Source organism: Aquarana catesbeiana, linkage group LG07, assembly GCF_042186555.1.
Source record: "Aquarana catesbeiana isolate 2022-GZ linkage group LG07, ASM4218655v1, whole genome shotgun sequence".
Taxonomy (NCBI): Eukaryota; Metazoa; Chordata; class Amphibia; order Anura; family Ranidae; genus Aquarana; species Aquarana catesbeiana.
The window spans coordinates 221,137,944-221,153,483 of record NC_133330.1 but is presented as its reverse complement, the minus strand read 5'-3'; the positions used below and the strand labels follow the sequence as shown (position 1 = coordinate 221,153,483).

At 42.5% G+C, this 15,540-nt stretch overlaps 1 protein-coding gene across 2 annotated transcripts in view; it reads left to right on the top strand.

Moving 5' to 3' along the window:
* Positions 1-14,483, top strand: part of LOC141103462 (putative 3-phosphoinositide-dependent protein kinase 2) — a 33,987-nt gene extending 19,504 nt beyond the window's left edge. Inside the window, exons 3-8 of one of the 2 annotated variants that reach the window (XM_073593082.1) lie at positions 1,809-1,900; positions 2,090-2,152; positions 2,567-2,639; positions 4,243-4,382; positions 11,120-11,248; positions 13,415-14,483. In XM_073593082.1, coding sequence (XP_073449183.1) covers positions 1,809-1,900; positions 2,090-2,152; positions 2,567-2,609 — 198 coding nt within the window. In that variant the 3' untranslated portion in view covers positions 2,610-2,639; positions 4,243-4,382; positions 11,120-11,248; positions 13,415-14,483. The remainder of the gene's footprint in view (positions 1-1,808; positions 1,901-2,089; positions 2,153-2,566; positions 2,640-4,242; positions 4,383-11,119; positions 11,249-13,414) is intronic. The other variant, XM_073593083.1, reaches the window with a different exon arrangement.
* The last annotated feature ends 1,057 nt before the right edge of the window (positions 14,484-15,540 follow it).

Here is a 15,540-nt window from a genome sequence, read left to right as displayed (position 1 = left end):
TGGAAGTTCAACAAGGCACCTCATGGCAAAGAACTCTCTGAGGATCTGAAAAAAATACTTGTTGCTCTACATAAAGATGGCCTAGGCTATATGAAGATTGCCAAGACCCTAAAACTGAGCTGCAGCACGGTGGCCAAGACCATACAGCGGTTTAACAGGACAGGGTCCACTCAGAACAGGCCTTGCCATGGTCAACCAAAGAAGTTGAGTGCACTTGCTTAGCATCATATCCAGAGGTTGTCTTTGGGAAATAGACATATGAGTGCTGCCAGCATTGCTGCAGAGGTTGAAGGGGTAGGTGGTCAGCCTGTCAGTGCTCAGACCATACGCTGCACACTGCATCAAATTGGTCTACATCGATGTTGTCCCAAAACGAAGCCTCTTCTAAAGATGATGCACAAGAAAGCCCCCAAAAGTTTTCTGAAGACAAGCAAACTAAGGACATGGATTACTGGAACCTTGTCCTGTGGTCTGATGAGACCAAGATAAACTTATTTGGTTCAGATGGTGTCAAAAGTGTGTTGTGGCAACCAGGTGAAGAGAACAAAGATAAGTGTGTCTTGCCTACAGTCAAGCATGGTTGCGGGATTGTCATGGTCTGGGGCTGCATGAGTGCTGCCGACACTGGGGAACTACAGTTCATTGAGGGAACCATGAATGCCAACATGTACTACTGTGACGTACTGACTGAAGCAGTGCATGATCCCCTCCCTTCGGAGACTGGGCCACAGGGCAGTATTCCAACATAACGACCCCAAACACACCTCCACGACAACCACTGCCTTGCTAAAGAAGCTGAGGGTAAAGGTGATGAACTGGTCAATCATGTCTCCAGACCTAAACCCTATTGAGCATCTGTGGGGCATCCTCAAATGGAAGGTGGAGGAGCACAAGGTCTCTAACATCCACCAGCTCCATGATGTCGTCATGGAGGAGTGGAAGAGGAATCCAGTGGCAACCTGTGAAGCTCTGGTAAACTCCATGCCCAAAAGGGTTAAGGTAGTGCTGGAAAATAATGGTGGCCACACAAAATTTTGACACTTTGGGCCCAATTTGGACATTATCACTTAGGGGTGTACTCACTTTTGTTGTCAGCGGTTTAGACATTAATGGCTGCGTGTTGAGTTATTTTGAGGGGACAGCAAATTTACACTGTTATACAAGCTGTGCACTCACTACTTTACATTATAGCAAAGCGTAATTTCTTCAGTTTTGTCACATAAAAAGATATAATAAAATATTTACAAAAATGTGAGGGGTGTACTCACTTTTGTGAGATACTGTACATAATTTGCAGGGAGTAAATGTTTCACCCTAGGACAGGAAAAAAATAAAACAAATGCAGCCACCACATCTAAGGAACAATAAGCTATAAAATACATTTTGTTCTCAGGCTTGGATACGCTTTAAAATCCAAATGAACTTTCAGTTTAAATCTTCTAAATACATTGCAGGTGCATCAAAAAAAAGGTGTCAGGCCAGCTTGAGTAAAAAAGCCTATCCCCAGCCAGCATGCTGCAGAGAAGGACTCTTGTTTCTTGTGTGCAAGCCGTGGTCTCTCTGCAGAGGTCCAGCATGCCTCTGCTTGAGCTGCCCAATCAGCAGGCAACACAAGCTTTGCTGATTGGAGAACTCTAGTTGTGATTCACCTGGGAGGTGTGTTGGATCTCTGCAGAGAGCTGAAAGATACATTTCCTCCAACTCTTCTGAGAAAACCCCACACTGCACTTGTCTGTGTCTGTAAATTTGCCCACAATTCTTAAATGTCTCTGGTGTAACCGTTATCCCTCTTTTTCATTTTCACACAGGAATACCTTCTATACGTCATGGAGTATCTCAGCAGAGGGAGCATCCACAATCTTATATCGGCTCATGCCCCACTTTCTCCAGTTGTGATAAGGTAAGATCAATGATGGTTATGCTGGGGTTGGCTGAGCACTGAGGACTGGCAGTGACATAGCTAGGTCCATTCAGCTGAGCCCTGCCCCCACATTTACCTATGTACTATATGCTCATCTTTAGCTTTGATTGGTCTGTGAATTTGAACTCTTATAATAACTCTTATATGTTCTTCTTTCTTTTCTATCAGAATGCTGACATCGGAAATAATTTGTGGCCTACAGTATCTTCATGGCAAAGAAATCATGCACAGGTAAGGATCAGAACATCTGGATTATCTAAAGGGTCACCACCAAAATTTTTATTTATTTTAAGTTATGGGTACAAAATTCTCTGCTCCTCCACTTCTAATTCCTGATAGCATATTTACAATACTTCCCAGCTGTATGCCCTGTAAAGTCTCATTCCTTCTGCTGTAGTCATCACAGTGCTTCTTCCATTTTTTTAAAAAAATTCTGGATTTCTAAAACTTCAACAGGTGGGATGAGACATCCCAATAATGATTGCAGCAGATGAGAGGAGCTGGGAACTCAGCTATACAGGTCTCGCTGGGGGAATGAAAGAAGCTGAGATCCACCCATAACTACAATTCTGCTTTGAATATATAATATATATTTGCATCTTTTCTCATAACAACCAAGCTTACTGTCTGTTTTCCTCCTCATAGGGACATCAAGCCGAGCAATGTGCTTTTGGACGAATATGTATGAATATAAATATACCACCCGCAAACACAATAAGTAAATAATAGTAAATAATAAGCAAACACAAACGCAAACAAAATAAACACAATAAAAATATAAATGATGAAACAAAACAAAGTCCAAAGAAAGTGACTAAAGGTGCTCCAATCCAAAGTGAAGAGAAAAGGTGCTTCAGAAAATTCAGGTGCACAACACCCCCTCGATGTATCCCTGATCAAAACGACCCCCATCTTTTCAGTCTGGTGGGTCACTTAAAGCTTGGTATTGATGTCAGGATGGCGGGTATGAAGTCAGGTCATCAGATCCAGGATTCCTTTGTGAAGTTTCTCAGCCAGACAAACAAGTACCCAGAAGTAAAAAAGAATGGAACTGATAGTGAAGTACCATTAAAAAAGGTTTATTTGAACAAGGGAGTGGGTACTTACAAAAAGTAAGATCAAACAAGCATCAAACATGGAGCTGTTAGTGTAAAAACGCCGTTCCTGGCGTGCGTTCCATGAGACGGAAGTGACGTCAGTGATACTGGAAATAGTAGTATAATAGTACGGCCATAGTAATTGCAAATTTGGGCATTGAAGTGACAGGCATGTTTCCTCCAAAGAAGATCACAGGAATTGCAGGAACCTTAAACTATATGGCCCCAGAAGTAAGTAACTGTCAGCTGATTTCATTGTAGTGTTCATCTAGATACAAAACCCTTTACAGAATGTAGGAGAGTTTATGGGGCATTCTGACTTTAGTTAATGGATAATGCCTCCAATTGAGTCCTGGGTGCTCAGTGGCTTTCTAGGCCGGGTTCAGCAGTGACCGACCAATTTTGATCCATCTATGGGCAGGCTGGTTATACTGAAGTCAATCCATCCATTGACTTCTGTATAACCAGCCTTTCAGGTTTTTTCATTTGATCTGAGCTATAGCCGCCAGAAGTGATCAATGTATTCAGATGTCTGGGAATACTGTCAGAATACAAAAGCTCTGCAGGGGGGTTTATCCATCAACACTGACTGTGTTGATCGGGGAATCGAGCAATCACGGGTTGCGGGAAAGAAAATTGTTTAATGTATGGCCTGTTTAAATCACCAACAAGAAGTGTTGCCTTCATCTGCTAGGGGGGCATTAAGGTTGCATATACATGGAGACCTGCGTCACAATCCAGACATTGGCTCCATCATTATCTGCTCTGCCAGATGATGGCCTGAGTTTTTTTAAAGGGAGATAAAGCTAAATCTTCCAATTGGTACCCCAATTCAGGTGACACCTGCCTTAAAGGAGATATCCTCTTGCTTTCAAAAATCTCCTCTTACTTCCCGTTGTTTCTCTGGAGCAGGAAATGAAGGGAAATGACACAAAGACAGAAAAAAAGTCCCTTGTCTCCTTCCCTACTCCATTAAAAAAAAAAAAAATACTCAGCTTTGATTTTACACTATACCTCTAACTCTTTCCTAATGTGATGTTTTATGAGCGAAAACCATTTTGATGAATTATGCCACTTTTTCAGGATCTAAAAATTCATAAAAATCCCAGTAAAATCAGGACACTTGGGAGGCTCCAAACATTCTATATGTCAGTATTGTGTTATCTCTGTCATCTGCTTTTCTGGACAATGTAACCTAACCTTTCCTCTCTTCTGTTTCCACAGATTTTATCGGAAAAGCCATATGGGATGCAGGCTGATTATTTTTTAATCGGAGTCAAGATTTCCTACTTCAGCTCCGGAAGGTTTTACCCTCTTCCTGACCAGAGCACTTTTTACAATTTGGCACTGCATCGCTTTAACTGGTAATTGCGCGGTCATGCAATGTTGTACCCAAACGAAATTTGCGTACTTTTTTTCCCCACAAATAGAGCTTTCTTTTGATGGTATTTGATTGCCTCTGCAATTTTTATTTTTTGCGGAAAAAGACCGAAAATTTTGAAAAAAAAATGATATTTTCTACTGTTGGTTATAAGAAAAATCCAATAAACTCAATTTTAGTCATACATTTAGGCCAAAATGTATTTAGCCACATGTCTTTGGTAAAAAAAATGTCAATAAGCATATATTTATTGGTTTGCACAAAAGTTATAGCGTCTACAAACTAGGGTACATTTTCTGGAATTTAAACAGCTTTTAGTTTATGACTGCCTATCTCATTTCTTGAGGTGCTAAAATGGCAGGGCAGTACAACCCCCACCAAATGACCCCCTTTTGGAAAGTAGACACCCCAAGGAAATTGCTGAGAGGCATGTGGAGCCCATTGAATATTTAATTTTTTTGTCCCAAGTGATTGAATAATGACAAAAAAACAACAATTTTTTACAAAAAGTTGACACTAAATGATATATTGCTCACACATGCCATGGTTACATGTGGAATTGCACCCCAAAATACATTTTGCTGCTTCTCCTGAGTATGGGGATATCAAATGTGTGGGACTTTTTGGGAGTCTAGCCCCGTACGGGGCCCCGAAAATGAAGCACCGCCTTCAGGATTTCTAAGGGCGTAAATTTTTGATTTCACTCCTCACTACCTATCACAGTTTTGAAGGCCATAAAATGCAAAGATGGCACAAAACCCCCCAAATGACCCCATTTTGGAGTCATATATATTTTTATTGTGTTTAACAGGGAAAAACAATACAATATTCATTACAGTTGGATGTTCAATACACGAGGTAGTACAAAACAGTCTGCATAGTAGGTATATTTTTGATTGTAAACCGATGAAATCTATGTATATAACCGTATGCTAGTATGGGTCGGTTTAGCCCACCGTGTAATGCAGAACATCTGGTGGAGAATAGAAATAAGAACCTCCAGGTCTAAGTCATTATAGCGTAAGGTTGAGGGGAGAAAGAATAAAGAAGATAAAGGGGGGGAGAAATCGGAAGGTTGGGAAGTAGAAGGGGGGAGGGGGGTTAGGGGTTGAGCAGACCTTGGTGCGACATGCCGGAGGGTCAGAAGCACAGTCAAGGCATCAGAGGTAGAGTGTTTGATCCATATGAGCCATAGAAGTTTGAATTTATCAAAGGTATCATTGTCTAGGGCCATCATCTCTTCCATACGCATGATGTCATTGACCACTGAAACCCAGGAGGACAGGAGAGGGGTGGTTGTGGTTTTCCAAAAAAGGGGTATAAGTTGCCTGGCTGCCGATAGGAAAAATCTTAACAGAGTACGTTTTGGCGAGGGTATGGAGCCTGGGAGCATAGACAATAGAGCTACCTCTGGAGTGGGTGTCGTTGGTTGATCGTAAAAGCTACTGTAGATGGTGAAAACCTGGGACCAGAGGAGTTGGATGGCTCTGCACTCCCACCATATGTGGAGATAACTTCCCTCTGTGTCACACCTCCAACACGAAGTGGGGGTAGAGGGGAAGATTCTATGAAGTGATTGAGGGTCCCTGTACCACCTAGATACGAGTTTAAAGTTCTTCTCTTGTGTGTAACAAGAGATGGAGGATTTATGCGTGAAGTGGAAAGACTTTTGCCAGTCAGCCAGAGAGAGATCTTTTCCTAGGTCCGTGGCCCACCTCCTGGTGTAAGATGGGGGTTGGTCATGGATCAGTGAGTGTTGTAATTTATAAATGGTGGAAAGTAGATGTTTGGGTGTTTCTGAGAGAGAGCACAGCTGTTTGTAGCCTGTCAAGAGCCTATGTATTTGGGAAGAGGAGAAGAGGTCCAAACAGAAGGAAGATATGTGGAGAGTCAGTTACCCTGTTCTCCTGGTACAATGGGTGTGCAAATGACCCCATTTTGGAAAGTAGACACACTAAGCTATTTGCTGAGAGGCATGTTGAGCCCATGGAATATTTTATATTTTGCCACAAGTTGCGGGAAATTGATAAACTTTTTTTTTTTTGCACAAAGTTGTCACTAAATGATATATCGCTCAAACATGCCATGGGCATATGTGGAATCACACCCCAAAATACATTCTTCTGCTTCTCCTGAGTATGGGGATACCACATGTGTGGGACTTTTTGGGAGCCTAGCTGCGTACGGGGCCCTGAAAACCAATCACCGCCTTCAGGATTTCTAAGGGCGTAAATTTTTGATTTCACTCCTCACTACCTATCACAGTTCCGAAGGCCATAAAATGCCAAGATAGCACAACCCCCCCCCAAATGACCCCATTTTGGAAAGTAGACACCCAAAGCTATTTGCTGAGAGGCATGGCGAGTATTTTGCAGCTCTCATTTGATTTTGAAAATGAAGAAGGAAAAGAAAAATGTATTTTTTTTTCTTTTTTCAATTTTCAAAACTTTGTGACAAAAAGTGAGGACTGCAAAATATTCACCATACGTCTCAGCAATTAGCTTGGGGTGTTTACTTTCCATAATGGGGTCATTTTGGGGGGGGGGGGTGTGCCATCTTGGCATTCCATGGCCTCCGAAACTGTGATAAGCAGTGAGGAGTGAAATCAAAAATTTACACCCTTAGAAAGCCTGAAGGCGGTGCTTGGTTTTCGGGGTCCCGTACGTGGCTAGACTCCCAAAAAGTCTCACACATGTGGTATCCCCGTACTCAGAAGAAGCAACAGAATGTATTTTGGGGTGTAATTTCACATATGCCGATGGCATGTTTGAGCAATATATCATTTAGTGACAACTTTGTGCAAAAAAAAAAAAAAAATTGTCTTTTTCCCGTGTCTTCCGTGTGACTTGTGTCACAATTATAAAATATTTCATGGACTCAACATGCCTCTCAGCAAATAGCTTGGGGTGTCTACTTTCCAAAATGAGGTCATTTGTGGGGGGTTTGAACTGTCCTGGCATTTTATGCACAACATTTAGAAGCTTATGTCACACATCACCCACTCTTTTAATCACTTCAAGACAAAGCCCATTCTGACACTTTTTGTTTACATGAAAAAATTTTTTTGCAAGAAAATTACTTTGAACCCCCAAACATTATATATTTTTTAAAGCAAAGGCCCTACAGATTAAAATGGTGGGTGTTTCATTTTTTATTGTCGCACAGTATTTGCGCACCGATTTTTCAAACGCTTTTTTTTGGGAAAAAACACACTTTTTTAATTTTAATGCACTAAAACACACTATATTGCCCAAATGTTTGATGAAATAAAATAGATGATCTTAGGCCGAGTACATGGATACCAAACACAACATGCTTTAAAATTGCGCACAAACGTGCAGTGGTGACAAACTACATACATTTTTAAAAGCCTTCAAAAGCCTTTATAGGTACCACTTTAGATTTACGGAGGAGGTCTACTGCTAAAATTACTGCCCTCAATCTGACCTTCGCGGTGATAACTCACATGCATGGTGCAATTGCTGTTTACAATTGACTCCAGACTGATGCTTGCGTTCGCCTTTGCGCGAGAACAGGGGGGGACAGGGGTGCTTTTTTTTCTTTTGCTTTTTTATCTTATTTTTAAACTGTTCCTTTCATATTTTTTTAAAATCATTTTTATTATCTCAGGGAATGTAAATATCCCCTATGATTGCAATAGGTAGTGACAGGTACTTTTTTTTGAAAAAATTGGGGTCTATCTGACCCTAGATCTCTCCTCTACCCTCAAAGCATCTAACCACACCAAGATCGGTGTGATAAAATGCTTTCCCAATTTCCCAATGTCGCTGTTTACATCCGGCGAAATCTAAGTCATGAAATGCTCGTAGCTTCCAGTTTCTTAGGCCATAGAGATGATTGGTGCCATTCTGGTCTCTGATCAGCTCTATGGTCAACTGGCAGAACCACCGGCTGTATTCTCAGGTTCCTTGTTGGGAAAGGAGAGCCAGAGAAAACCATGGAAGACAGTGGGGGGGGGGACATTCCCTCCCACTGCTTGTAAAAGCAGTCTAGAGGCTAATTAGCTGCTAGGATTGCTTTTACATGAAAGCCGACCGCTGGCTAAAAAGAATGATACCAAGATGATACCTAAACCCGCAGGCATCATTCTGATATAACCACTCAAAGTCCAGCAACATACCAGTATGTTACTGGTCCTTGTTGGGCATATATTGTAATCTTTTTTTACATGCAGCCTGTGGGCTGAACGAAAAAAAGAGATTGATCTAATGATGGGCATACATGCACCATTTTGTTTTTAACTGTGGTGGTGAAATCACCTCCTACAGCGCTGGAGGCACAGCTTTATGTATCGTGGGAGCAAACACTGTTGCTGTCAAGATAAATAAATCAGTGCTGCAGCTGAATGGCCTAAAAAATATAGGCTGAAGCATGGGGGCTTCCGCCCCAAAAGTTAGGAGCAAATCGCTCCTCCACCCCTGCTGCCCCCATGCTTCGGCATATATGCTCTTTTTTTAACTGTGGTGGTAAAATCACCTCCGACAATGCTGGGTTCATGGCTTTATGTATGGTGGGAGCAAACGCTGTTGCTGTCAAGATAAATAAATCCGCTCTGCAACTGAATGGCGTACCTGCTAAGCAAATGATGGTTAACAATAAAACAAAGTAACATTACAGTATAACAGTAAGACACACCATACCTGCAAAGCAAATGCAAAAAAAAATAGTAAAAAAAAAAAACATTTTTTAACGCAATCTGTGCCTAAAATATATATATGCCGAAGCATGGGGGCATCCGCCCGCAAAAGTTAGGAGCAAATCGCTTCTCTACCCCTGCTGCCCCCATGCTTCGGCATATATGCTCTTTTTTTAACTGTGATGGTGAAATCACCTCCTATATCGCTGGAGTAACGGCTTTATGTATCGTGGGAGCAAACGCTGTTGCTGGCAAGATAAATAAATCCGCTCTGCAGCTGAATGGCGTACCTGAAAACAAAAAAATGGTTAACAATAAAACACAGTAAACAGTAAAGTATAAAAAATTACATACCTGAAAAGCAAACAGGATAAAACATAATAACAATAAAACATTGCAGAATAGAATACAGTAAAAAAGAACAGAACAATAGAGAAATAGAGAGAGAATAGAGAGAGAGAGAGAGAGAGAGAGAGAGAGAACAATAAAACGACAACTATTTTTGTTTTTTTATTTTATTTTTTGTGGGTTTTTTTTTTTTTTAAACTTTTTTGTAACTGTAACTGTTGTAACTGTAACGGTTCCAGGTTCGGGTCTCTCAAAATGCGATGGCATCTTGGGAGACCCTGTGAAAGTGTGTCCTAGTCTGTGCAGTGCTGTACCCTAATGCTAATACTCAATTAGTGTATGGTAGCATTCAAAACATTCACCAATGCAAAGACCAGGATTGTCAGGACAGGAGGGACAATAATAGCGGGTGTCACGCCTATATCCGCGCTTGCTGCAGACACGACATCTTCTTTAGGGAGCTTGTTGGGTAGGGGTACTCAGGAGAACATACGGAAAACGCCTCTCAATGAGCCGGCTTAGTGCATTTGGATTGGGAAGGTGAGGAGGAGCACTGTCTGGAAACTGAAGGGCTCTGACGATCTCTTCCTGGAATTTAAGGAAGGATCCAGTCCATCCTGAAGCTCTGTATAGCACATGAGCGTTCAGCAAAGCCAATTGAAATAAAGAAACAGACACTTTTTTGTACCAGTGTCTGGCCTTAAGGGCAACTAGGTACGGTGCCAACTAATGGTTGTTGAGGTCCACCCCTCCGATATTAGGGTTATATTTGTGGACACAGAGGGGTTTCTCCACAACACCAGTCACCATAGGAATTTGGACCGTCGTGTCTGCATGAAGGGAGGTAAGAACGAAAACATTCTTATTATGCCTCCACTTCATAGCGAGCAAATTATTACACTTGAAGCAGGCTCTTTCCCCCAGCCTAAGACCGGAATCTACAAGCTTCTGGGGTAGGCCCCGGTGATTAGGTCGCACGGTGCCACATGCTCCAATCTGGTGATCAAACAAGTGACTAAAAAGTGGCACGCTCGTGTAATAATTGTGCACGTACAAGTGGTACCCCTTTCCGAATAAGGGTGACACCAAGTCCCACACAATCTTGCCAGCGCTTCCTATGTAATCTGGGCAGTTCGGCGGCTCTACGTGACTATTTTTTCCCTCGTAAACCATAAAACTACATGTATAGCCTGTGGCCCTGTCACAGAGCTTATACATCTTGACCCCGTATCTGGCACGCTTGCTGGGAAGATACTGTTTGAAATACAAGCGGCCAGAAAACGTAATAAGGGACTCATCAACGCAGACAACTTGATGGGGAGTAAACAAGTCTGCAAAACGTTGGTTGAAGTGGTTTACGAGGGGCCGAATTTTGTAGAGCCGATCATATCCACGATCGTATCGAAACCGCACACAGAGGAGAAAGAAAGCATTATGGGAAATGTTGGCAGGGCTGGCCAGACATTTACATATGTGACACTCCAGGTCTTATGGATAAACAGTGTGGTGTTGGGGTGGGGGTTTTAAGGCAATTGCATTTCTAGTAAGGTACATTTTGGGTGCAAACACGTTTTGCATAATAATAACTTGTTGAAAGTGGGTTACTGGCATGAACAAGAAGGTTAAAAATATGCAGCTGCTAAAAATGTGGGATTGTATTGTCCAATCACTGTGCCTGCGGTGTTCATGATTTACCGTATGTTTCTTTGTTACAGCATCTGGAAATTGACCAAGGATGGAGATGGGAGTTCGCCTGTGATGTCAGAGATCATCCATTTTTTAGAGGCGTCGACTGGAAAGACTTAAAATGTGGAAGGGCCAAACCACTGAATTACACAAGACCAGTAAGTACTGTATTTATCATTGTATAACACGCACCCTAATTTTAAGAGGGAAGTTTCAGGTAAAAACTTTCCACAGCCCCCTGTACATTCCACATCCCCCCTTTACATTCCACATCCCCCTGCACATTCCACAGCCCCCTTTACTTTCCACAGCCCCCTTTACATTACACAAACCCCTCTTTACATTACACAGACCCCTTGCACAATACACAGACCCCTTGCACATTACACAGACCCCTTGCACATTACACAGACCCCTTTACATTACACATCCCTCCCTGCACATTCCACAGCCCCCCTTACATCCCACATCCCCCTGCACATTCCACAGCCCCTTTACATTACACAGCCCCCTTTACATTACACATCCCCCCTGCACATTACACAGAAACATTTACATTACACAGACCCCTCTTTACATTACACAGCCCCCTTTACATTACACATCCCCCTGAACATTACACAGACCCATTTACATCACACAGACCCCTCTTTACATTACACAGTCCCCTGCACAATACACAAACCCCTTGCACTTTACACAAACCCCTGCACATTATACAGCCTCCTCCCCCTGCACAGTACACAGCCCCTTTCATTATACAGCCCCCCCTGCCGATGTATTCTAAAGTTTAAAAATAAATCAGTGCCAGTCCCTTCTCATAGATTCTTCCTACACTGTGTAAGTGTCATTGTAAACCAAAGCCTGCAAATACCTCATTAGTGCCGTTCTTTCCAGCCGGCCATGTGATCGCTCTCCTCCTCCAATCTAAAGCTACACTTGGAGGAGTGGGAGGAGGAGAGCGGCCGGAAAGAACAGCGCTAATGAGGTATTTGCAGGCTTTGGTTTACAATGACACCTAAACAGTGTACAAAGGATCTATTTGAAGGGGCTGGCACTGATTTTTTTTATCTTTAAGGTACACCGGCAGTGCTGTCCTAGGACCACGAGAGGCGGGGCGTCCGGCATGACACCCCCCAATGTGTGGCACCTGGGGCGGACTGCCCAATCCCTGCCCGCCCCCTGGTAAAAAAAAATGATTGCCGTATAACACGCACACACTGTTTGCCCTCTATTTTCAGGGGAAAAAGTGCATGTTATACGCTGATAAATATGGTATATGAATACCAGAGCTCTGGAACATTTAGGGTGGTAGAGGATTTAAGGAGGCAGAAGAAGAATACCTCATTTACTATAATATTTTCATTATCTACATTCATTTTCTTTAAAGTGTATGTAAATCCATACAACAAACTCCTTTTATTTGTCTGTTAAACATCCCATTGAAAGCATTTTGTCATGTCTGTTCAAAGTGCAAATAAATACCCATTGACCCTGCTAGAAACCTAGTAACAGTGTAGTAGAGAACATTGTTCCCAGTTCTCATTCTTTATGTACTACAGAACCCCCTCCCTGTTATGTTGTAAAGGTGAGGAGTTGGGGAGACATTCTGTAGTCCTAGCAAACTTCTAGTTCCAGGTGATAATGCTGCTGCTCCATAGATACAGTACAGTGAGTGAGCGTTGTCACCCTTATGCCCTGTACACACGATAAGATTTTCCAATGGAAAATGTGTGATAGGACCTTGTTGTCAGAAATTCCGACCGTGTGTAGGCTTCATCACACATTTTCCATAGGAATTTCAGTCACAAAAAATTTAAGACCTGGTTCTCAAATTTTGAGACAACAAAATCCGTTGTCAGAAATTCCGATCGTGTGTACACAATTCCGACGCACAAAGTGCCACGCATGCTCGGAATCAAGCAGAAGAGCAGCACTGGCTATTAAACTTAATTTTTCTCGGCTCGTCGTACGTGTTGTACGTCACCGTGTTCTTGACGTTCAGAATTTCCAACCAACTTTGTGTGACCGTGTGTACGCAAGACAATTTTGAGCCAACATCCATCGGAAAAAATCCCATGGATTTTGTTGTCGGAAAATCCTATTGTGTGTACAGGGCATTAGACCAGAATTGTGCCACTTGCCTGAAGAAAATAAATACAGCCACCACTAAGGCTTGAAAGTTGGAAATATAATAACATTTTGTTTTTGGGTTTAGATACACTTTCCTTATTGGGTATGTAGAATTCTTTAAGATGTGTGAGCATTCTCTGTATTGATCGGTGATTTTGATGTATATCTTTTTCTCTTTACAATGTCTGGAGACTCGAAATGATACTATTAAAATGATACTATTAAATTCCACCAGAGGAGCGGGAGATCTTTTCCGGATTTTACTTTGAAAGCTAGAGACTGGGGATAGGAATGTCATCTTCAGAATCCTGTGACCCAAGTGTCATCATGGTGAAAGTAACCTCGGCTTCTTCATTACGTGGCAATTCATTTTCACAAAGCCTGGATGAGGATCAGGGATCATCACCCAACAAACGCCTGGTCTGATCCACAGCCTGGAAAAACCAGGCTCCTCCTATTCATATATTACACAAAGTGACACTTCATTCATGTCACTGCAAAACAGTGCAGTGCATTACAATGCTGTACGTGTTGCCTTTCTGTGTGTTGCATTTTTCAGTGTTTTTTAAGGCTTTTTTATGTGCGTTTTGGGGCTTTTTTGTATGTATTAATATTTATGTAGTATTTAATATTTACTTATTGTGTGGGTTTATGTGTTCTTTTATTCATTAATATTTATGTTTTATTTAATATTTACTTATTGTGTGTGTTTATGTGTGCATTTATTAATATTTATGTAGTATTTAATATTTACTTATTGTGCGTGTTTATGTGGGCATTTATTCATTAATTCATTATTATTAATTATAATTTATGTAGAAAAATGCTCAAAAACGTGCAAAAATGCTCAAAAACAGATGCAACAGATAGCATGTTCAGAAAGGAACACTCATCCTTTATTAAATTGTGCTTTCACAATAAACTAGAAGCCATCTCAAACCTATCACTAGAGTGTGCAGCCAGTGCATACTCAATGATGTCTTAAGGTACCCTGTACCTGTGTACATCTTTTCATTTTGATTTATTTTCTGGACCTTACATATAGTTAACTGGCTGTTCATTTTTATCAGGGTTAGCACCTTAAAATCATAAATCCAGGGAGTATCCGATCGCCCGCGGGGGTGAGGAAGGATTTTTTTCCTTCTAGCTAAGGGTTTTCGCCTTCCTCTGGATCATGCTAGCCCTTATCAACATTGAATAATTGGCAATTTCTCACTTAAATAAAATATTAATTAAAAAAAATGACTGCTAGTTCTGTCTTTTTCTTTCTTACTACTTGTTAATTGGTGTTATTAGAAAAGTTGTGGGATAAGGGGAATCTCTTCCCATATTGAACTTTTACATCAACCCTTGTTCAGGGCAGTGATTTGGGATTCAGTGTTCCCAGCAGTGATTTGCTATCTGTCCGTATGGTGGGAAGCACCATAGAGTATACCGTATTTATCGGCGTATAACACGCACTTTTTTCCCCTTAAAATCAGGGGAAAGTCGCAGGTGCGTGTTATACGCCGATCCTCTGCGATCCCGAGCTGTCAAAATCGCCGACCGCGATTTGAAAATGGCGCCGCCGGCGCCGAAATACACAGAGCCGGTCCTCGGCTCTTTCCGGCGGCTCTCGTTTACTTTCGGCTCCACTCGTAGTCCCGAACCTACTCGGATAGCTCCGCTCGGGACTACGAGTGGAACCGAAAGTGAACGAGAGCCGCCGGAAAGAGCCGAGGACCGGCTCTGTGTATTTCGGCGCCATTTTCAAATCGCGGTCGGCGATTTTGAAGCCCACAAAGCAGGGACAGGGGATCGAAGCCTGCACTGGGGACAAGGCTGCACTGGGGAAGGCTGCACTGGGGCAAGGCTGCACTGGGGAAGGCTGCACTGGGGAAGGCTGCACTGGGGAAGGCTGCACTGAGAAGGCTGCACTGAGATGGCTGCACTGACATGGCTGCACTGACAAGGCTGCACTGGGGAAGGCTGCACTGACATGACTGCACTGACAAGGCTGCACTGGGGAAGGCTGCACTGACATGGCTGCACTGACATGGCTGCACTGACAAGGCTGCACTGGGGAAGGCTGCACTGACATGGCTGCACTGACAAGGCTGCACTGGGGAAGGCTGCACTGGGGAAGGCTGCACTGACATGGCTGCACTGACATGGCTGCACTGACATGGCTGCACTGGGGCAAGGCTGCACTGAGAAGGCTGCAATGATCGGCATTTAAATGTAAGTTTTTTTCCCTTCAACTTCCCTCCTAAAAGTTTTTTTTTCCTTAAAATTCTCTCCTAAATTGGGGTGCGTGTTATACGCCGGTGCGTGTTAT